The sequence below is a fragment of the Leptopilina heterotoma genome, unplaced genomic scaffold, assembly GCF_015476425.1.
Source record: "Leptopilina heterotoma isolate Lh14 unplaced genomic scaffold, ASM1547642v1 Lhet_475, whole genome shotgun sequence".
NCBI lineage: Eukaryota > Metazoa > Arthropoda > Insecta > Hymenoptera > Figitidae > Leptopilina > Leptopilina heterotoma.
The window spans coordinates 124,365-146,849 of NW_025111101.1; the positions used below are offsets into that span (position 1 = coordinate 124,365).

The following is a 22,485-nucleotide window of genomic DNA, read 5'->3' on the forward strand; positions in this document are numbered from 1 at the left end:
AAGGTGCACTTTTTCACGCACAAAACGCAAATTGTCGTAAGTCACGTTATGTAGAACTTTAAGGTGCTCTTTTGAACACACAAAATGCCTCGCATTACCATCACATACGTGCAACCATCGTGCGACAATGTACTCGCATTAAAAAATGGCATTAAACATAATTTTTGCACGCAGAAAATGAGACGCATATCGTGCTAGTCATGTGCAGTTTATTTTCATGCATTTAAGCAGATTTTATGCATGCACAAAATGAGACTCATTTAGTGACACTTATGTGCGACGCACTATTGTTATCTGGGTATGTATTAAAGAAAAATCTTGTTATTATAAATAAACAATATGATACATAAATCGCAGTTACTGGAAGTAATATCGGATACTTGAATATATACCCACATGGCGTATTATCTTGCTGCAATCTTCTCATAAGTGTACTAAGGATATTCGTCAAGTTTATTATTACTAGCTCCTCCGACGGCCGCAAGCGGCCGTCTACGGTGCTAGTTTTTAATTTTTTATATGTCCATTGTCCAAGTCCATTATTTCATTAATAATAATATTCAAATTTTTTCAGTTAATAATTTGCTTATTTATATTTGAAATGTTGACGTTTTTTTTGACAATGCAAAATAAGATTTATTATGAGTACTTTCTCTTAACAAAAATAAAATTTATATATTCGCGCTCTTTTTAAATAACATACGACTGCAGCGCCACCTTCACATGTACAAACAATTTTAAAAACACCCTTCTATTAAGATTTTACATTCTCATTGCCCATTCTTTACTTCGATACTTTTCGATACATTCGACCTTTCCATTCCATGTCTTTTTTAAGAAAGGATAATATAAGTAACTCTCGGTAAGCTTACAATAATAATATATAGCTTGACTTTGTTAACAAACTTGATGCGAATATCTATAGGTAGTAGATGGCACTACATTCTTCAACAAGTTTGCGCAAAGCAAAGTTTGAAAGATTGCTTACTGTTTTGCAAGTTTGCAGCACACTTATTGTAGCACATTAGCAAAATGTCTCTTTTTGCGACAAGATTGCGCGGCGCGCAACCATGCAGGAAATTTGCGTAGCAAAGTAAAACCTACAAGCATTAATTTTCTGTGGCGATGAGCACTATTTTTATCAAAATATTACATTTTGAGAAAAACAATTTCTTTCTTCAAATTTTTTAAAAAATTTACTATAATGAAAAACTTATCATATGTGTAACATTTTGCTATCTATCACAAGAGTTTACTAGAAAGTTGCGCAGTGCAAACTTGCTGAAAAATATTGTGCTATCTGCGCTGGAGAAGGCACACAATCTAATAACAATGAGATAATCACTCCAAATAAAAGTTTATTTCATATATACCCAAGTAGCACGTGATATTATTACACTTAGTAGTATTAAAATGTCCACCTGCGATGGTAATATATTGCGAGGTAACATTAATTAAAGTTTAATTAAATATTACACAAATACATAAAGTAATTAAAATGCATATCTAATGATTAAAAGGAAAAAAAAGTTTTCCTCCTTCTTTCCTCATTAAATTTACATTTTATTAAATTTTTTTACAATCGTATAATATTTAATATTACAATACCAAATATTACGCGTGCTACTTGGGAAAATACGTTATACATTCAAATAAATATTTTTCTGTCCTTGACCAACAAGAATTCTGCGTTCTAGTTGAGAAACAAAAACTTGAGAAACAAATGCAAATCATAATTGTTATCATAATATTTTCCACTATCAGGAAAATAAATGTGACAGAGTGCAATATCGCGCGCATTCATCTGCGGACAGAAATATTGTGCAGTTTGAAAATTTCTATTAATTTAGACAATGATAAGCGAAACATTGCTGTCTAAAAAGAACGCACATTCTAGTCTAAAACTATAAAATAAAAGATGATTAATTTAATAAATGTTTATAATTTTTAAATTTTTTAGATAGTAACAAATTATTTAATTAATCATGTTTCTTTTTCTTAGCAATATTTTACAATATTGACCAACTTTGCACCTATCAGTATAATTAAGGATCTTGGCAAAAATAACAATAGTATCAAAAGTGGGCGTTTTGTTTTAGATAAGAATGCAAACTGCCAATGCGAATGCACTGAATAAAACCCAGTCGATATATGTTTGACGACGACAGTTCATTATTCCGGCAAAACTTTTTGCATGGTTTTAATAGAAAACGCTTTTTACGTTGAAAGTATAACGTTCTATGTGCAAAATTAAGACTAGAAATTAACAAAAGAAACATAAGCACTTTTCTCAAAGTGTAAATTTAAAATCTGAATAATGGCATTATATTTTTTGGTTTCCACAATTTATAAAAACACCCACTTTTAATAATTATTTTTTAATGGGAAACTTTCCATGTATATAGTCGCAACATGTATATCGAATAAACGCATTGTATGTCACTTTCTCACATAAAACGCTTATTGTTTGTCTTGAATGATTTTTTACATAGAAATCTAGAGAAAATTCTCAGTGCTGTAATGTATAGATCGATAACTACGATTTTACTTAATTATCTGCCATGAAATTGCCATATGCCAATGCATGTATATAAATTGAGGTATATGGTGTATATACATATTTTCAAGTACAATACATTTTTTCGAACATTGTATTTGCTTTTCGAGCAAACCTTCTTTTAACAGATCATGTGCTTTAGTTATATAAGTAAATATTGTTTCAAGTTGACAGTTAATTAACACGCGCATTTTGTAAATACATTTTATTTTTGAATTTCTCCAAAAATGATATTTTTATAGAAATTGATCTATTTTTGAAAATAACTTAACTTTAACAGTACCATCAAAATAATTGTGAAAATTCCGCTTATTTAACCAGTAGTAACCCAGTGGGCAAAAAACCATCATTGTTTTAAAAACGTTCCAAAAACGTTTTTAGAATGTTTCATGTCTGCAAAATAATGTTCCAAAAACGTTCCACTGCTTTTCAAACGTTTTAAAACCATATAACGTTTTTGGGACGTTATTTAGCAGACATGAAACGTTCTAAAAACGTTTTTGGAACGTTTTTAAAACAATGATGGTTTTTTGCCCACTGGGAATTTACAAGATTCAAAAAGTATTGCGCGCAGTTACAACTTGATTACGATAAAATTATAAATATAATTTTTTATCTGTAATAGCCTGCACATATGAGTATCAGAGATTAAACTATACTGACAAAAATTTGTAAGTGAATCAAAATGAACATAACACACAATATTATAGTAAGTAACATATTAAATTTGTAGCAGTTGATGCTATTTTGAATTGATCGAATTTAGTATATATTCCTGTAATAAAAACTCACGACATCATCAGAGAGTAGAATTTGAGGCAGAAATTTCTCTTAAAGGCAGAAAAATATCAATATAAAATTTGCCCCAATTTATTTTAAACTGTTGTGGCATAATTTAGATTTTCTTACATTCAATTACTATCCTCATCTCCACTTTACTTGATTCTGTTGTGTGTGTAGTGAATAATTTGAGACTACTTTGGATCTTGAGACTTTTTTATTCAGACACTTGTTTATGCAATGTTTATATAATTCGCAGACTCTTTTTGGATATGCATTTTCATTTGTATATTTACTTGATAAATTTCACTATATAGCAAAACACATTCGTATCATTTAGTTGAATAATATGCCCTCTTTGTTTTTGGCATGTTTATCATTCATTAGTTTATTTAGTAATGTACAAGTTTTATGGTCACTAAATCGCATTTAAATAGTACTAATAGTTCCAGAATAAAAAAAAAAAAATGTTGAAACATTTTTGCAATTTTGATACAATTTTTGATTTGAAAGAATATCGCTGGGAAGTAATAAGAGCACTTTGAAATTCACTTATCTCGAATAATGACAAATACAGATGTGCTGTCATGCATTTCCTCCACAAAATTGTGTTGATTATTGTTTTTTAATAAATTATTATCACAAAGAATTAAAATCCGTTCATTCATTCTATATAGCATATTCTATCTTTAGCATATGAAAAGGACTCATTTTGGCATTATATATATAATATATATTTTCGATTGGAACTTCCGTTTTGTAACTTTTGTACCCCAATCATATATATATATATATATATATATATATATATATATATATATATATATATATATATATATATATATATATTATATACATTACAAAAAAAAATTTTTAATTTTTCAACATTTGAAAATTTAATCAATCATTGTAAAATTTTTTCAACATTTACAGCAAAATAATCTTGGAATCTTCTATAGGTGAAAAATTCGCCAAGTTAAAGGGTTTTAAGTAGTTGGACAAGTGTCTTAAAATTTGATTTTGAGAAAATCAAGAAAGTTAAAATCCACAATTATTATTAGTAAATTGTAGAAAATTAAAAACATCTCCAAAAATTAAACCGACCAAGTGGGCCCTTTCCGATAGCGGACATAAACATATATAATAAGAAGAATAATATAATATATCCTAGATTTAATATATATCTAGTGTAAAAATTGAATCTATACACTTGGAGAAATTAATAAATGAAATAGCATGAACTGTATTGCTATTCTTTTTGCAAATCCATGCGCCACTATTAGTAGAAAAACATACTCATTTCGTAGATTTAACGCTATTTTGTTATTATCCCTGAGCGAATTCGGTATGTTTTCGTATTAAAACTCACGACTATAAGGGCATACCAACAATAAGTACGTTCAGTGTTTCAATACTATTTGAGATGGAAATTTCTCTCAGTGTATAGCCATACATAATATAGGCCAGTCGGTGAGTGCAAAAACTGCCCAAAAATACAAACAGCAAAGTCTCAACGGTTTCTGGTAGTTTGGGGGCTCCTTATAAGAGCCCCACAGTTTGCTCTCGATTTCCGGGTGCAAAAAACAGTGTAAACAATCGCCAAAGTTTGGAAAACAGGGTTTTTCGATGCTCGTTGCTTCCGGTTAAGTTTTAGGGGAAAAAGTTGTTATTGAAAGTTATAGAGCTTGGAAATACCTTTCAAATGATGGTTCATACGTTAAAAAAGGTTAATTAGTTTAGTTGCAAATGAATTTAAACCATTAAAAATAGCACTTGTTTAATTGTTTAATAACTTTGTTAATAATTATCGAATTTGTTCATAACTTACCAGGAATGTTCTCCTTGCGTAGCTGAATAAATCCCAAAAAAAATTAACTAGATAGGAGAAATAGTTTATGCATAATTCCATTTGTTAACTAAAAACATGTAATTTTTCAACGGAATTTCCCCACTTTTGGTCCATCGAATTTCGATTTTTTTTTTTGGAAAGTACACTTAAGAAGTCAAACTTTCATCCTATTTAAATGGCCAATTGATTTTTTTTATCTAAGTGCATAATAAAAAGGGTTAAAAAAGAGTGTATTTTTTTGTCATAAACAAATGGAATTACTCAGCCAATTTTCACTTTATCAATTAGCTATAAACGGCATATAATTCCATTTGTTTCCACAAAACTTTTCAAAAAAAATCCGACCTAACTTGAAGGGGGGGGGGGGGGAGTTAACTTTTTTAAAAAGAAATTCCTGACAAGTTAATTATTAATATTTTTTATTGAAACTCGCACGACTTTTAGTTCAAAACATGTATTTTATGAAAAAAAATTGAACTTAACGTTTTGTGCTTATATTTTTCATTTATATCAAGTGAAAGTACTTGAATATTTATTTCAACCCTTGGACGGCGGAGTGGGGGAACTCGGTACGCGGGAATTTCGCCCGCCACAAACAGAATTCAGCCGTCAAATTCACAAAAATGGTCACAACTTCGTTAATTATTGACCGATTTTAATCTTTTTTTTTAATTCCATGTATTTTTTTATGCTGAATCCAAATATGAATTTATATATTTTTTAAATAAAATATTTTTTGTAGAAATAAAATTTTTTTTTAACAACAAATTTTTATTATTATTTATTATATTTAACAAAAATTTTTCTTCGTACATCTTATTTCATCTAATTTTTTTTTTATATACTCCTGCACTTAGATAAAAAAAATTAATTGGCCATTTAAATTTAAATAGGATGAAAGTTTGACTTCTTAAGTGTACTTTCCAAAAAAAATCGAAATTGGATGTACCAAAGGTGGGGAAATTCCGTTGAACAATTACATGTTTTTAGTTAACAAATGGAATTATGCATAAACTATTTCTCCGATCTAGTTAATTTTTTTGGGATTTATTCAGCTACGCAAGGAGAACATTCCTGGTAAGTTATGAACAAATTCGATAATTATTAACAAAGTTATTAAACAATTAAACAAGTGCTATTTTTAATGGTTTAAATTCATTTGCAACTAAACTAATTAACCTTTTTTAACGTATGACCCATCATTTGAAAGGTATTTCCAAGCTCTATATAACTTTCAATAACAACGTTTTCCCCTAAAACTTAACCGGAAGAAACGAGCATCGAAAAACCCTGTTTTCCAAACTTTGGCGATTGTTTACACTGTTTTTCGCACCCGGAAATCGAGAGCAAACTGTGGGGCTCTTATAAGGAGCCCCCAAACTACCAGAAACCGTTGAGACTTTGCTGTTTGTATTTTTGGGCAGTTTTTGCACTCACCGACTGGCCTAATACCCAAGAGGACTCAACTTTTGGCACAGTGAAAAAGAGTGCGCGCCCAAATTATAAAGATATGAAGGGTAAAAACAATATATGGGCATTAAAAGCACAAGTAATATTAATTCAAATTCTCGCGTAGTAATTTCTTCTTGTAGAAAAGTCAAAGTGATATATATAAAAAGTTTGAAAATTGCGTGTTTCAATGAACCAAAATAATAATCAACCCTACCTTTCAATATTTGCAAGTTAAGAAGAAAAGAATTTAGAAAACGCGCGCGCGCGATTTTGTGAAAGTGAATCTTTTTAGATACATCATTGAAGAAACGAATAGCTTCATTAATTACACAGACGATAAATGTTGATTGTTATTGCTTTTGATTGTCGTTGAAATAGTAGAAGTTGTTGTACTAATTGTTGAAGAAGTTATCAGTGACGTGTACAGATTAGTCAATCCTACATTACTTAACCTTGATGTCCTGGGCTCAATTGTCAAGGACATACTATACATTTCATCCTCATCTAATAAAAGAGATGGATCTAAAAGATAATTTGTTACTTTTTTGATTAACTCAATCTTATATGGGGTTTGTTGAAAGTGTCGAATTTCTCGAATAACATGTGCTACCTATAATCATATTAAAAATAACAAACCATTAAAATTAATAACGAAAAACATGGATATTAATATAAGAAAATCCACGGAATCGTCTGATTTAATGTTACATATTAAAAATATCTTAATCATTTCTTATATTCATACCACATATACGACATATATTTAATTAAAAATCTTTAAATTTAAGAGTATCAAATACTAAATTTAAAAAATTTAAAGTCTGATTTTATACACAAAGATTAAAAAAGTATGAACATGACAATAATAAATGGTTTTGGAACAATTGACAAATTTTGTCCTTACTTGATTTCCTAAATTTATAGAGTGTAAAATAAATGAAAACCTAAATATTGTAAATTGGATTCTTTCAATAATTGCGACTTGAAAAGTGCAAGCGCGTGTATCTAATGCTAGTGCAATAATTAATTATACAAATCTTAAATATCCCCATACGTGATGTAACACGACTATATTAGTAAAACAGTTGTGATTACCCAAAAGTTTTGTCAATTTTCGGCGGTTACGGATAGTTTTTAAAAAAAAAAGTGTCGAATATACTAAAATAATAATTCAACACATTGATTATCTTACAGGGTCAACTGCTGCATGCAAATTTCCCATCAGTTAAATGTTTAAACAAAAGTTTAATTTACTTTTCAATTTTAATAAAAAAAAAAAAATAAAATAAAATCAAGCAATTCCGTGAATCACAACATTAATAAAAAAATAATATTTTGCAAAATAAAGAGAAGGAGTAGTAATACTGCTCAAGCAGTATTTCTTGAACCATATAGTAGGTGTACACGATATCAATACAATATTGCGAAAAACCATGTTCTTTAGAAAATTTTCGAAATTAAAATTTTTTATCCAGGTTAATGTATACCTGCGTAGGGGAGAGCGTTCACAAATGATGTCACGCAATTTTTTGAGATTATCACCCCCCCCCTCCCCTGTCACGCAATTTCATGCCCTACCCGCAAAAACGTGACATCACTTGTGAAGAACGCTCCCTAGGTTACGATACACTGTAAAAAGAAGTGTGTTACTGGAATGCACTTCAAGTGCATAAACTTGTCCCAGTTCTGAACACACTTTGAGTGCATTATTCTCATGCACTTTGACGTCAAAGTGTGTAATTCTTATGCACTTTGAAGTTCATAAAATATAAAATGCATAAGAATTACACACTTTGACGTCAAAGTGCATGAGAATAATGCACTCAAAGTGTGTTCAGAATTGGGACAAATTTATGCACTTGAAGTGCATTCCAGTAACACACTTCTTTTTACACTATAGTGTATATTATGTGTGGATCCAGAAATTTTGTCCCAATAGATAATTAAGCAACAATTAAAATTGATTGTACATGACAAATAAATTGCAAACTTTCTGCAAGTTGCCTGCAAGCTTACATAATACATGATACAATAATATAATTTCTAATACATACCATTCTCATTTTTGAAAAATTCAATAAACCATCTTCAGTAAAATTGGGAGTTCCTTCTTCAATAAAAGACAGGTCAGTTAGATAAATGCCGAGATATGGAATGCACGGTGGATCGCAGCGATGCAAAGCATCGCGCAGATTGCGAAATCTACAGTCAGATGACACAATAATCTGAAGCCTTTCAATTGTTTGTTTTGTCTGGAACAAAAAATTTGAATATATACATCTATATTTTTACACTGTCTATTAGAAATAAAAATTAATAATATTAAATAGTGCCAAATATATAATTATATATTATCTAAATAAAAAACGGTAATATATTTCAACATAATAGACATACCGTTTTTGATACTTTCTCCCACGTTTTTTTTAGCCTGTATACACTGCTATTTGTGAATGCAGCACATATTTGTAATACACCATTATAATTGCGAAGAACTCTGCTTATATCTGCAACTGCTGTCCATTTTTCTATAGCTGCTACTCTAGCAGACATGGAAGTTCTTCTAACAATTTCAGAAACAACAAGCAAAGAAACATGATTGAAGCGTTTAGTCATCAATGTAACGTGAGGCGCCCTCGTGGCTTTATCAGCCTTCATCCATGCTTGACTGAGAAACTCTCTAGAATTTAATAAAAAAAAGAAAAACTTACACACATTGAAAATGAGATACACCTTGTTATGTTGTAATGTTCAAAAATGAAAAAAAATCCTTCTTTTACTTGTTATTTATTACCAATTGTTTTATAACCAAGTTTTAAAAAAATGTAATACTTTACAAACACTCTTTTTAAAATAAATTCTTATTTTATTTACTCTAAAATTTTTTTTGAATGATTAATAATTATTTTCTAGAAAATCCTAAGAAATACAAGTAATGAAAGTTTTGTTTACGCCGATTTTTAATCTACTGCGATACATACTCGCTAGCAATTGAGACAAAAATTCGATGATCCAAATAAGTCATTTGTTCGGCAATTTCCAAAGCAGACAGCGTTTCAATGTTCTCCTTTGTGTGAATCTGATAATGATAATAATAATAATAAGAATTAATAAAATTTCTCTGAAAGTATACTAAATATTGGTTTTATAATAAATTATTATTAATTATGAATCTGTATATGTCTGTCTGCCGTAGGGATAACATTGCAATTAGATAGATTACTTCTTGTTTAGGAGGAAAAAGAAACTACAATTGTGACTCTAATTTTTAAAAACAATTTAGCATTTCTATCCCATCTGCGAGCATATATTATTCATATATATAGGGAATGGCAGAAAATTGTCTAGTTTTTTTTTTCTGCGATAAAATAATCTCCATTATAGCTGTCAAATAGAAATATATATAAATATATGCTATACAATTACCGTAGGTGGAGCAAGCAATTGAGTCAAGTCTATTTTACTGTCATCCATTTCTTCTTTAATAGTCAATAGTCTAAGAATTCGATTAGCTGCTTTGTGCTCAGACGGAAGTAAATTGGAACTGTATGTTATATCTTTTAAAAATTCAATCGTCAATTGATTCAATTGTGAATCCAATTCAAAGTCTTGAGCATGTTTAGACACCCAGTGTCCAAGTACATTTAAAATACGCATTGTTGCGGCAGTAGACATTACAGATTCTTTTCGTTTTGATTTCTCTTTGCATGATCCTGCACACACTCGATTACTGCTGCTGCTCCCATCATTTATAATGTGGTGACGACGTTCATGAACCCTATCTGGTGGATTGCTTGATGCTGATGTTGCAATAGCAAAAGCAGTAGCTGCAGTTGAGTTACTGTTTCTTGAATTGAATAGTATAAAATGCAATGGATTAGTAAGGATTATAGTTGCTATTAATCAAAATATATAAATAAAATTAGAGAGAGAGAGACACACCTGCGACGATCAGGACGAAAACTTGTTATTACAACACCTGCTTTACTAGAAGCTTGCTGTGTATCATGTTGAACACTGCATTGTTGGGAAGAAGAAGTGTAAATTTCATTTTCCGGAATTGATCGTCTTCCAGACCAATAATTCTAAAAACCATTACAATTAAAATTAATTAAATGTTTTGAAAATGTAAAACAAATTTTCATTTATAAAAGACAATAAATTTGACGGTCAATAAAAAAAAAAAAAATTTTAAATGGAAAATTGCTACAACTGAAACTTGTACTACAACAACCTATTAGGGTTTCAAAACAACAATATATCCTTTGTATATTAGTGTAAAACATACTCCACTAAAAGTAGTAGAAAAAGAACCGCTTCTTGTTGACGCCCCTGATGCTATTGCTGTTGTTGTTGTTGTAACATGTTGAGGCTCTGGCAAATCTTCATAAACTATACGTTCATCTGAAAAATTATAAAAATATATCTTAATTACTCTATTTTTGGAAATAATATTAATAATATAAATTAAATAAAAATGTCAAAACAGCCAGCGATCAAGTCTTGTGCGTTTTTCCTTTTACAGCTTTAATTTTCAATTTACAACATTTAACAGAGAGCTCTTGTTTTTTTTTGTATTCATTTGAGACTCTATAATATGAATTTTAACTGATTGATTCTAAAATCTTTACACAAAAATTTTAGACCTGCTTTTGACTGGACTTTTTCCATTTCCAACATTGGAGGAGCATCTTTTGTAATTGTTTCGTCAGAAATTCCACGTGACCAAGTTTTATCAATATCTCCTCGTTGTGTATTTAGATCAGAACCCGATCCAGAACCTGTAGATCCGACTAATGTAACTGAACTCAAATTACTTGGAGAGGATGGTGCACTTACAACGGTATTATCTGCAAGAATAAAACTTGAAGATACACGCGCACAATACATAATATGAAAGGTACTAAATCGTCCTTTATGTTTCCATGTTTTATTAATACTGAAATTGCAGCTCTAATAAAACACTCTTTTTTACACAGTGAGCTTTAATCAACATATTCGTAACGATTATAGCAAAGTAGACAAACTTACCAGTCAGTGTCTCAGCGCTAGAGGAAACTGCTATAACCTTGGGGATTTTTAAATATACCAAATCATCAGTAGCAGTACTTGTACACTTGCCTAATTTGTCCATAAAGATTGTTGGTTCTTCTTGAATCTCATTATTAGATAATGATTGCTGTGAAGATTGATCTGACCTGATATCAATAATGGGAGCTCTTGATTGGTCGATTTTAATTGATTGTTGAATGTTACGATACTCTTGCTCATTTTCTTTCACTATATGTGATGGTGTAAAAAATTGAAAATGTATTATTATTAAAGTAGTAATAGCATATAGTATTTGCTCAAAATACTCTTGCGGTTAAAAATTATTATTTTCTTGTGCAAACACTATTTGCTATTAATAATTACATGGAAAAATCAACTCTGGTTATTATAAAGAATGTTACTAAATAAATAATTTTGCATAAATTTCACATTTTATTTAAATAAAACTTTTCATCTGGCAAAGCCTAAACAAAAATGCAATAATGCAAATTGAAATAAAAAAATATTACTTAATATCTCTATATACTTGTTAATTATTACTCTTACATTTATAAAATCCAGAACAATAGTGATGAGAACTTTTTAAAGCAATTAAAGTTGAATTTGCATTAGTTCCCTCTGCATTCGTAGTGGTGTCCATTGCACTTGAAAGCTCCAAGTATCCTGCATGACTTTTTGGCATTTCTGATTTGCCGCATTCACTTATTTCAGATCCATAGCCTAATGTAATAATTATGTTTTACTATATAGAAATTAAATGCAAAGTTTCTTGAAAATTATGAAAATATTTGCGCAAGTTTCATGCGGGACACAGTGTTGCAATTATAACTCGTCACCGCAGAGTTGCGATATGATTCCTTTAATATTCGCAAAAGTAGATGCGGCGGCGGCAGTTTCCTTCATATCAAAAACGAGAAGGTATTCTCTTGATGTTCATCAAGTGTATGATTCCCATGAGTAAGCGATATTTCAAAAATATTACTTTTGTATAATAAATTTTTAGAAAAATTAAAAACTCACCAGATACGGAGCTAGCACCACTCTGTCGTCTTGGTGTTTTGAAATTATTACTTTTTATACAATCATCTTCACAAAGTTGTTGTTGTTGTTGCTGGGACTGATGATTATTACTGTCATCAAAAAACAAAAGAAATTATAAATTGAAGCGCATTTTTGTTTAAAAACAAATCAATATACCCATTTATAAGATGACTCTTACCCAATTGAGAATAAATTAGCTGTTCCGACATTATTATTAGGGTAAATTTGAGGAGCATCTGGAGGTTCAGCGTCATTAAAGACTTTTTTCAAGGCCTCTAATACAGTTACACCATCAGTAAAAACTCTATATGTAAGCAAAAAAGTGTTGAGAAAATCAATACTTAAAAATCTAAGATCAGTAAGTCTTTGCAGTATTCTATCTGGTGTAGCATAGCGAATTTGAGGCACTTTACATGAGTTTAAAGTGCGACTAAATCTAATATCAACGTCATCTTTGAAAAGTTTTGGATCATTTCTAATAGATCGAGGCATTGACACAGAACTAGTTTCAGACAGTGAACTATGTAAAAACTCATTAAAACGCACATTATCCATACACTGACTAATATCACTGATCCAAGCAGCTTTCTCCTGTCAAAAAAATTTTTTTTCTAGTTGTACATTTTTATTCTTGTATCTTGCTACTGCTTAACAATCAATCAATCATTATTATTATTATTATTGTTTCAACCTGCACTGTAGGTGCAACCAAATGGACTGCTACTTGACCTCCAGCTGCTTTCAAATCAAGAATAATTTTAAAATCTCGATTTTGTATTTGCCCAGAATAACCACCGCCGCCGCTACCACTGCCACTACTTTCGCTTATTCCGCCGCTTGACACTGAACAAATTGATAATTCTAAAAAAATTTATTATTTTCATATTCTATTATTTCATTATCTTTACACATCTTGTTAAAAATAAAACCATTTATACTGACCATCATCATCTGTTGTTGCAGTTTGATCACTGGGATCTTCAATTAAAACAGCATCACATAAAGGAATTTTTCCAATTTGAGGAACTAGATTTAAGCGACCATCGTCATCTGATTGTCTAGTTGCAAGTATTAAATGATTTGAAAATAGAAAGCATTGCCTAATAGCTTCTTTGTCGCTTATATTTTTTACACCAAACGTTGAACTCTTCTTTCTCCTTGTACCGCGATGATTAGCTTTCTCTAGTACTTGCATCAGTGCACCTAAAAATGTGACTTATACAATAAAAAAGTATTCATCATTTGTGAACGCTAATGTAAATAAACACACACACACACAATAATCAGAGAGCTATTGCGTAACATTAATTAATGAGAAAATAAAAACCAAACGATAAAATGCAAGTTACATGATGTAAAAACAATTTTAATGAAATATAAAAGTTACAAATTCTTCAATTTCAAACATGATAAGCTGGGGGTCTTTCTTTAAAAAGTTGATAAATGACTAAAAATTTCATTTTTTAAACGAATTTCAGTAAATAAACAAACAATAAATAAATGTTTAATGATAAATGTTCAAGGATTATTTATTTTATATATTATGATATAGAGTCACCACCTACCTACCTTGTCTAACAAAAACTTGATTAACATCTAGTAAAATATCACATCCTTCAATAATCATTCTTTCCACAGCTAGATTTTTTCGTAAATTTTCCGTTTCGCTCACCTACAAAATATTTGGACAAAAATGCATCCTGTAAATTGCGTGTTTTTGAGTAACAATAGAATAAACTTTTATTAAAATAAAAATCTTGTCGATCACTAATTATAAAACTATGTGTCGTTACATTTTAAAATTATGTGGATAATTTTTATCAATTCTTTCAAAAAATAAATCATGTAATTCTCTCTGATTAAATATGTTATACTTTTGATTATTATTCCTTCATTTAAATTAATAATTAATATTTAACCCTTTCATTACTTTTACCAAAATTCTCGCAGGTTATTTTTTTTAAATGATACAATCCTTCGAGATCACACGTCTTTTTCGTACGCGAAGGTCTCACTGTGTGGTTGCCACACCCATTTTCATTTAGTTGCAATTTGGAAATTGTCAATTTTTGCAAGTCGGAAAAATATATTTTTTTGAGTGGCAAACACTCTGCGCGCATGACTTTAATTCAAAAGGATGCGCGCAAAAAAACGATATTCTGGATGTGTATCCCGTGCACTCGCTTCTTCTAAGCTTCATAAACGCTCGTAAACAACAAATTTTGAAATTTACTATTAAGGATATACAAAAATAAAATATACTTGAGTAACCAATATAACAACAACAAATTTACCTCATCGTGCATTTGTCTAGAAAGTTGCTCTAGCTGTTGACGAGCATTTTGTAAACTTTTACGTTCAACGTGATCGTGTGGTGTATGAGCTAATAATTCATGTAATGTCACTATGTATCGTGGAATCTAAAAAGAAAATTTAATACGATTATAATAAACAACAGCAGGTACACACCAGAACAAAAAAGTACGCTTTAAAATCTAGTGTTTTTTGTGAATACAGATTACGTATATAGTTTAATCTTGATTTGTTTCGCAATGAAATTACTAATTTTTTTTTCTTTTATGAAATTTTGTCACTTTTTTTTTTATCAAGTATTTCAACTTTTTACATAAGTTTAATATTTCTTTATTGTTTTTGTTTCTTTTGTAATTTGTAATCCACTTTTAAAATTTTTTTAAATATTGTAATATAGGATTGTAATTTAAAAATTTTGAACGAAAAAAATACAAGGTTAAATGCAAAAAACATTAAAAAAATCTTTGTGTTTTAAAAAAGAAACAATATTATTGAACAAGAGTAGTATTTTGTGTAAAACATTTTTTTTCCTTTTCTCACAGTGTCAACACGTTATATCCTACTATACATTGTTGATTCGTATCATTATCTTTAGCGAATAAATACAAAAAAATGCAATAATTTTTCATGTAAAATTAAAAATGTTATTACCTGATTCATAGGGTAGGTTAAAAAAGTTACAAGAGACCTTCCGTGACATGCAGATTTCTTTTCCAGTCGATTTAATAATGCTGCAAATGACGATGACGATTGTTTACATTCTGTCAACACTTGAAGACTATAATGATGGTTTCGAACATATTCCTGATATATTGATAACATTGGAAGAAGCATATCGAACAAGTCACCTAATAAACAAATAAAAATACAGGGTCATTTAATTGAACGAGTGTGAAAACATGAAAATTCAAATTCATTGTTGTTGTAATAAAAACTTGCCCAAAACGAGAGTTGGCCAACTCTCCATGCGAGAAGTAAGACCTTTTAAAAAAATTTGATGCAAGAACAAAACGGTTTCACTATTTAAAAAAATGCTGTTGACATCCTCATGACTACATGGAGGCTTCTTTGAACTCGCTGCCATTTTAAAAGGCCTCAAGAAACAACTAACAAGTATTTCCATTTGCTCTGTATATTCTTCTTCAGCTTCTACCATTTGAAAAACTAGACTGAAAATTTAAAATCATGATTATTTTAATATTAATTGATTGTGTGATGTCGCGCGCGCAAATCATTGAAATATTTCATATTTTTTCAAAAGTAAAAAGTAGTCGCAAACATGTAAAGCTATAAAATTAAAACCTTTTATATAGTGACACAACATTGGGAGAGGCAAAATATCTCAAGTTTTAAATATATATTTATGATGATTACCTGTTTCTTTTTCTCATACTTTCTGCATGCGGGCTTTTAATGTATTGTTCTACTATTTGTTTCCAACGCCGTCTACATAACCATCCACGAAAAAAACTTTGTACTTTTTTAATTTTCTGCATTTCGATAGAGCCTTCGCTAATTTCTTTAAAACAGTGCCGACTGACACCACCACCACCATTAGTACTGCTATTATTACCACATTCAAACTCAGAGTTGGCTGAGAGTAAGGATGAAACCTGTGTTGTTGTGGCTGTTGTTGCAGAAGCAGCTCTTGTGTTGTTATTATTATTGTTGCAATTACAAATGCATTGTGAAAAATTTTTCTGGATAGAATGTCGCCTCATGCCGTATCCCGTAAAAGATGCTGCTACTGCTGCACTACCCATACTAACCGAACTGGGTCTCAATTCTTTTTTAAGAGCACATAGCTGAAAAATTTCTCGCGTCAGTATAATAAGAATAGAGTATTGTATTGATGTTGAAATATAAAAAATATTGATCCAAGAAAATGTGTAATTTGACCAAGAAATTGATCAAAATGTAAGAACAAGGGTTAAGCACAAACGTTCACGCTATGCTACCATCACTATATATTAACAATATCCAATAATGTACAGTTTTCAAAAACTCTTTTATTTCAAAAATTTCATAATTATTTCAAGAGAAATTACACATTTTCTTGGATCAAGAACAACATTTGCCGTTTCTATCTCAAGTAAAAAAAAGTAAAACAAAAACAATTTGATTCAAGCAAAAAAAAAATTCTTTAGGCAATGTTTTTTTTGATAATTTAGACAAGTAAAATTATATTTGGTTGAAACAATATGCATTATATGCTTGCGCCAAATACTGTAAATTGTCTCGGTTACGATAATGTTATTGTTGCACTAACCCCCCAACGCAATCAAGTCGCAATCATAAAACAATGTTTTGAAACTAAAAACGTAAAAAATTGAAAAAAACAAACCTCTGCACGAAGTTTCTTAATTTCAGATGCTAAATCCTCACATTGTTGAGTATATTGCCATTTTGCTGTTTTTTCAGTTTCCACTATTTGTAACAAATGTAAATGTTTCTGTTCAAGTTCTTCTTTTTGTAATAAAACTTTATTAAAACTGCAACAATCAACAGAGAAAAAAAATCCTGTAAGCATTTCTCACTAAAGGGGAATGTGTATGTACATGTCGTAAAATAATTTAATCTTTCAATTTCAAAAATTAAAATACTTAAAAATACCTGGCTTCGCAAATTGCTTCTATCCACATTTTGCAACTTGTTTCAGTTAAAGCTTTCAACTCGTATTGTCTCAAGTTTTCTCGTCTATAAGAGATGGCAAAACAATGCTGCAATGAAAAAAAAATGTATATAATAATAAATCAATAATTTTTTGCAAAACGCATTATTATAATCTCTAGAAATCATTAGTTGAAATTTTTAAATGATTTTAATTTCATTTATTAAAAAAAATTCTTTTAGCACAATTTCATTTTTTCGAATTTAATTCGAATCTAATCATGTGAAAATTTACACATTTACAAAAGGTATTATTATTAACAACAATTAATTTTGTAATGCTAATGATATGGTATTATATATAATCAATCATCCACATTCTTGTTGCGAATAGCGAAATTTTCATAAAATAAATTGATTGTTTTGCATTCTTATTATTGTAAACTATAAAAGAGACAAAATTTTTAGTTTTAATAAAAATACCTTTTGTAAATCTACAACTCTGCGAAACATTAGAAATAAAATTTAAAAACTTTTTTACACATCACTCTCACCTGTTTATCTAGCTCCTTGCTTTTAGAGGCTATAATTCGCTCACAGTAACAACCTTCCAACAAAATAATACCACTAGGACGCGAATATGATTCATTTTCATAATAAAAAAGTACATTCTGTAAAATAAATGAAATTATTAATTTAATCTAAACGCAAAAATGTTTTCTAAATTAGTGAAAAAAATTCCAATTTTCAAAACAAGAATAATTAAAACAAAATGAAATGAAATGTGTGTACAACTAAATATGATTAATACCAAAAATAAAAAAAATCTTCAATATATTATAAAACAACAAATGTTAATTTTTCATTGTTTTTAATTGTAATTTACGTATAATATTATTATTAATCAATATTTAATAATGGAAAACTATAGAAAATTAATCAAAAAACTTTAAATTTTACATCAATTGCATGTTATATAAACAAAGAAATTTACATGCGTTTTTGGATAAAACGCACATAATCTTTGGGCAACTCCCATATTTCGACATGTTAATCATCATGATTATTATTATTATTACTTACTTGATAAAGAACAAACCATCGGCTTTGCCATTTTGTAGAGTCTGACGTACGTTTATGCAGGTAGCCAGAAATTGAGTGGTCATAACGAGCTTTTTCCGACAACATCAACAGCTGGGATTCGTTAACACGTACTGTGTGCAAGAAATATTAAACATTTTCATTCAAAGTTTAAATAATATAAATTTATCAACATTTAATTTCTTTTCATCAGAATAATACATGAAATCATTATTATTATTCTTAATTATTAAAATGCATAAAAAAGTTTTTCCAATTCAAAAATTTAAAAACATGATCAACACAATTTAGTAGTGTGTATTTACTAAACACATACAAGTTTTATAAAAGTAAAAAAATAAAAAGTGTAGCGTACGTAATATTACAGTAATTAATATTAAAATGTCCGCCTGATGGTAATATTACCTGCATCAATATTACTGCAATATATTACCTGCATTAATATTACAGTAATGTTACGCGTCAATGTTATACAGTAATATTACCGTGTAATGTTACAGTACAATATTAACGGGCAATATACTACAGTAATATTAATGCAGGTAATATTATCATCAGGCGGACATTTCAATATGACTGTCATTAATATTACGTGTGCTACTTGGATTAAATTTCGCTATTTTAAAAAATAAAAGGATAATGCGAAAATTTATTAAAAACTCTTACTAGTTTATAATTTATTCTAAATTAATTAATTAAAATTACATTTGTCCATACCAGTCCTTTGCATTTTGGGGCTGAGCATGATGACATGAAGAAAATCCTCGCCACAAACTTTTAAAGAAACGCTATTTAGTAATTTTCCTAAATTTCTTGCACACCAAATGACACGTAGATTCAGCTACATTCATGACTTTGCTAATCTCCAACTGTTCAAAATGAATATCGTAATGTTTAATAAAATTATATAAAACGTTTTTAATAATATTGCGAAATATAGTATATAGGTTAGCCCAAGTTGTGAAAATGTAAATAAACCAAACACTGAAATTGCAATTTTTCATCAGCCTACATTCCCATAAAAATGATCATTTTTACACTTTTTCTTTATGTAACTATTAGATTATCAACAAAAAAGAGTATCAACAAAACCATATCACCGCGTATATATATACTACAGTTGTAGATTTTGTACCTCTTTTTATAATTTCTAAAATTACCACCATTTTTAATATATACAATATTCTATGTAAAATTATTTTCGCAACATGAGCGCAAAGTATATGCGGTGATTGACTCTTTTTCCGCAATCATCCATTTCGCGCCCTTGTTATGAGAAAATTAAAAGACTAGATGTGACATTCATACTTTTCAACTTTTCATATTTGCAACATTACATTAATTTTAAAGGTCAAACGAATAGTTAGGTAAACAAACCCAACATTAAAATTGCAATTTTGCAACAGCCTTTTCTCCTATAAAAAAATCATTTTTAAACTTACTCATTGAATATCATTGAATACCTTGAAAATATTGTAGCTTTTTTATAACATCAGTTTTCAACAAAATCAACTATATATATATATATAGTTATCAAACTTGATCAAACATTGTTCATGCCAAGTTGATACAATAAAATCTCATTCCAAAGATTCTCGCATGTTATATAATGCTTATATTTTGTCATTATTGTGCAGTAAAATTGTACTGCATTTTAAAAACAATTTTGAATTTTATTAAATTACCTATATATAGAGAAAAATACTACCGTGTTGAATTATTTTCAATTATTATACAAAAATGCAAGTGAATCTCTTTATACGAATTTTTATAAAAACATAATACACGTAAATAATAATATTTGCTAAAAACTTGAATTATACAAGAAAGTATAATTATCAGTTATTGCATTTATAATAATAAATAGTTTACTGCTTCATATTTTAAAAATATAAACATTCGACCACTTAAAAAGATACTATATATTCGTTCAATAGTCGCGCAAGTAAAGAGAGAAAAAGGGAGAGAGATAACACTTTACCCACCTGTTGACCAACATTTTTAAAAAGTAGAAATTTAATTCTGCCCTATATATGCATTCTGTCATCTCATTATATTATTGAAACACACAAATGCTTTAAATGCTGCTAAAACTATTAATTACTTGATAATTCATGGTTAGTAGTAACTTTGTATAAATATATAAAATATTTTTCTCACAAAAAAGGCAGCACATGTAAAATTTTAATCCCAAATTTCCAAATAAAAAATTCCAAAAAGACAAAATAATGTAAACATACGTGACCACAAGACTACTGATTTAAAACATGAACATTTTGTGCAACAAAAATGTAAAATCAAGTAAATATTTATATTGATGAAAACTAATAAACAAATATAAATAATTACAAATGTATAAAACATTAAAAGCATATACCAATAAATAAATATAATATAAAACATACTTGTGCTTTAAATTACTCATCACAATCTCTGACAGACTTGTGTCAATAAAACACACACACACAGTAACTATAGAAGAAGTAGCAGCAGAAACAGCAGCAACAGGAGCAGCAGCAGCTGAACAATCCTCCCTGTTGCTCGTTCGACCCTCTTTCTAAGCATACGATTGCGCCGAATCTTTTTACCTATTTATATTGCGCAAACTCGATGCTTCAAAACGTGTATCAAGCAATAGTCGTACACCTCTTTTCAATCATTAAACTTCAAAATACTTTTTTTATAAGGATAATATATGCAAGCATCAAAACACAAAACAATTTTTTAAAAACTTGATTCGCTTTATACAATAATTATAAATAAAATTTTAGCACTTTTTAATGCAATTTTGATTAAACCATCCTTTACAACGATTAAAAATTTACTCTCTTAATTAAATTATTAAATAATTTAGATTAACAATGAAACAATTAAATACTTGAAAACTATTACAATTAAATAAGCATCGCATTGTGAAATATTATTAAAAAGTAACCTACACTGTAAAAAGCATTAGTTTATAAGATACAAAAATAATGACAAATTTTTCATTGTTTCAAAAGCAATAACTTTATGGCCTATAGAAATCTCAATCCTATATGGACGAAAAGTCCAAGCAAAACAAAAATTATACATTCACATCAAATTTCTTTTAAGCAAAATTACTCATTTTCTAAAGTTTCAACCATTTTAAAATTTTCCAATTTCATGTCTTTACACGCGGAGAAAAAAAGTTGGCTAATGCAACTAATTCTTAGCAATCGCAGCTAATTTTAATTGCTATTATATGGATATGCAATTATACTACCTACTACATCTGGCTAATATTATTAGTTTTAATAATACAATTTATTCTACATTGTACAAATTATTTATATTCTCTAGATAAATTTTCAATAATTTTAAACATAAAATTAATAAACCAATTTATAAAAATATAATATTAATACATCAGAAAAACTAAAATGAAAAAGTTATAGTGTTAAATTGATACATATATTAAAGTTTTCATAACGCGGTGCTAAAAAGGGCACTTTTTTGCACCTTGTTATGAAAAATATCGTTCGTAACTACCCAGTAAGAAGTCAGGAATTGAGAAAAATTGAATATTTTTAACTTTTTACACAAAATGTTAAATTATCAATTTTTTTGAATTCCGTTTCTGTCCAATTCCTATATGTATTCCCATGTTTGAGGCAAGGATTTCTTGAAAGTAAATTCCAATCAATTCCGTTTCAATATTTCTTTAATTTTTGAATTTTTGTAAATTCCAAAATACTATTCTGTAAGT

At 28.9% G+C, this 22,485-nt stretch overlaps 1 protein-coding gene and 1 long non-coding RNA gene across 4 annotated transcripts; one reads left to right on the forward strand and one right to left on the reverse strand.

Moving 5' to 3' along the window:
* The first annotated feature begins 67 nt into the window (after positions 1-67).
* Positions 68-11,757, forward strand: LOC122507602. The gene is made up of 3 exons (XR_006302127.1): positions 68-298; positions 11,400-11,538; positions 11,618-11,757. It is a non-coding gene; the product is annotated as an uncharacterized LOC122507602 (long non-coding RNA).
* LOC122507599 (ras-specific guanine nucleotide-releasing factor 2-like) lies at positions 6,638-21,270 on the reverse strand. 3 transcript variants are annotated; one of them, XM_043620399.1, is made up of 25 exons: positions 21,161-21,270; positions 19,473-19,624; positions 18,738-18,868; positions 18,209-18,325; positions 17,658-17,764; positions 17,389-17,536; positions 16,419-16,849; positions 15,984-16,213; positions 15,696-15,892; positions 15,026-15,151; positions 14,301-14,403; positions 13,674-13,934; positions 13,423-13,574; positions 12,910-13,322; positions 12,711-12,820; positions 12,237-12,410; positions 11,670-11,918; positions 11,285-11,488; positions 10,927-11,042; positions 10,581-10,723; positions 10,065-10,485; positions 9,620-9,717; positions 9,036-9,318; positions 8,693-8,890; positions 6,638-7,248 (listed from the first exon to the last, which is right to left on the reverse strand). In XM_043620399.1, the coding sequence occupies exons 2-25, from the start codon at positions 19,498-19,500 to the stop codon at positions 6,964-6,966; spliced, it is 4,725 nt and encodes a 1,574-aa protein (XP_043476334.1). In that variant the 5' UTR covers positions 19,501-19,624; positions 21,161-21,270; the 3' UTR covers positions 6,638-6,963. The 3 variants fall into 3 exon arrangements, with proteins under 3 accessions (XP_043476334.1, XP_043476333.1, XP_043476335.1); XM_043620398.1 differs by having other exon boundaries at positions 13,423-13,592; XM_043620400.1 differs by lacking the exon at positions 18,209-18,325 and having other exon boundaries at positions 13,423-13,592.
* Between the last annotated feature and the right edge of the window lie 1,215 nt (positions 21,271-22,485).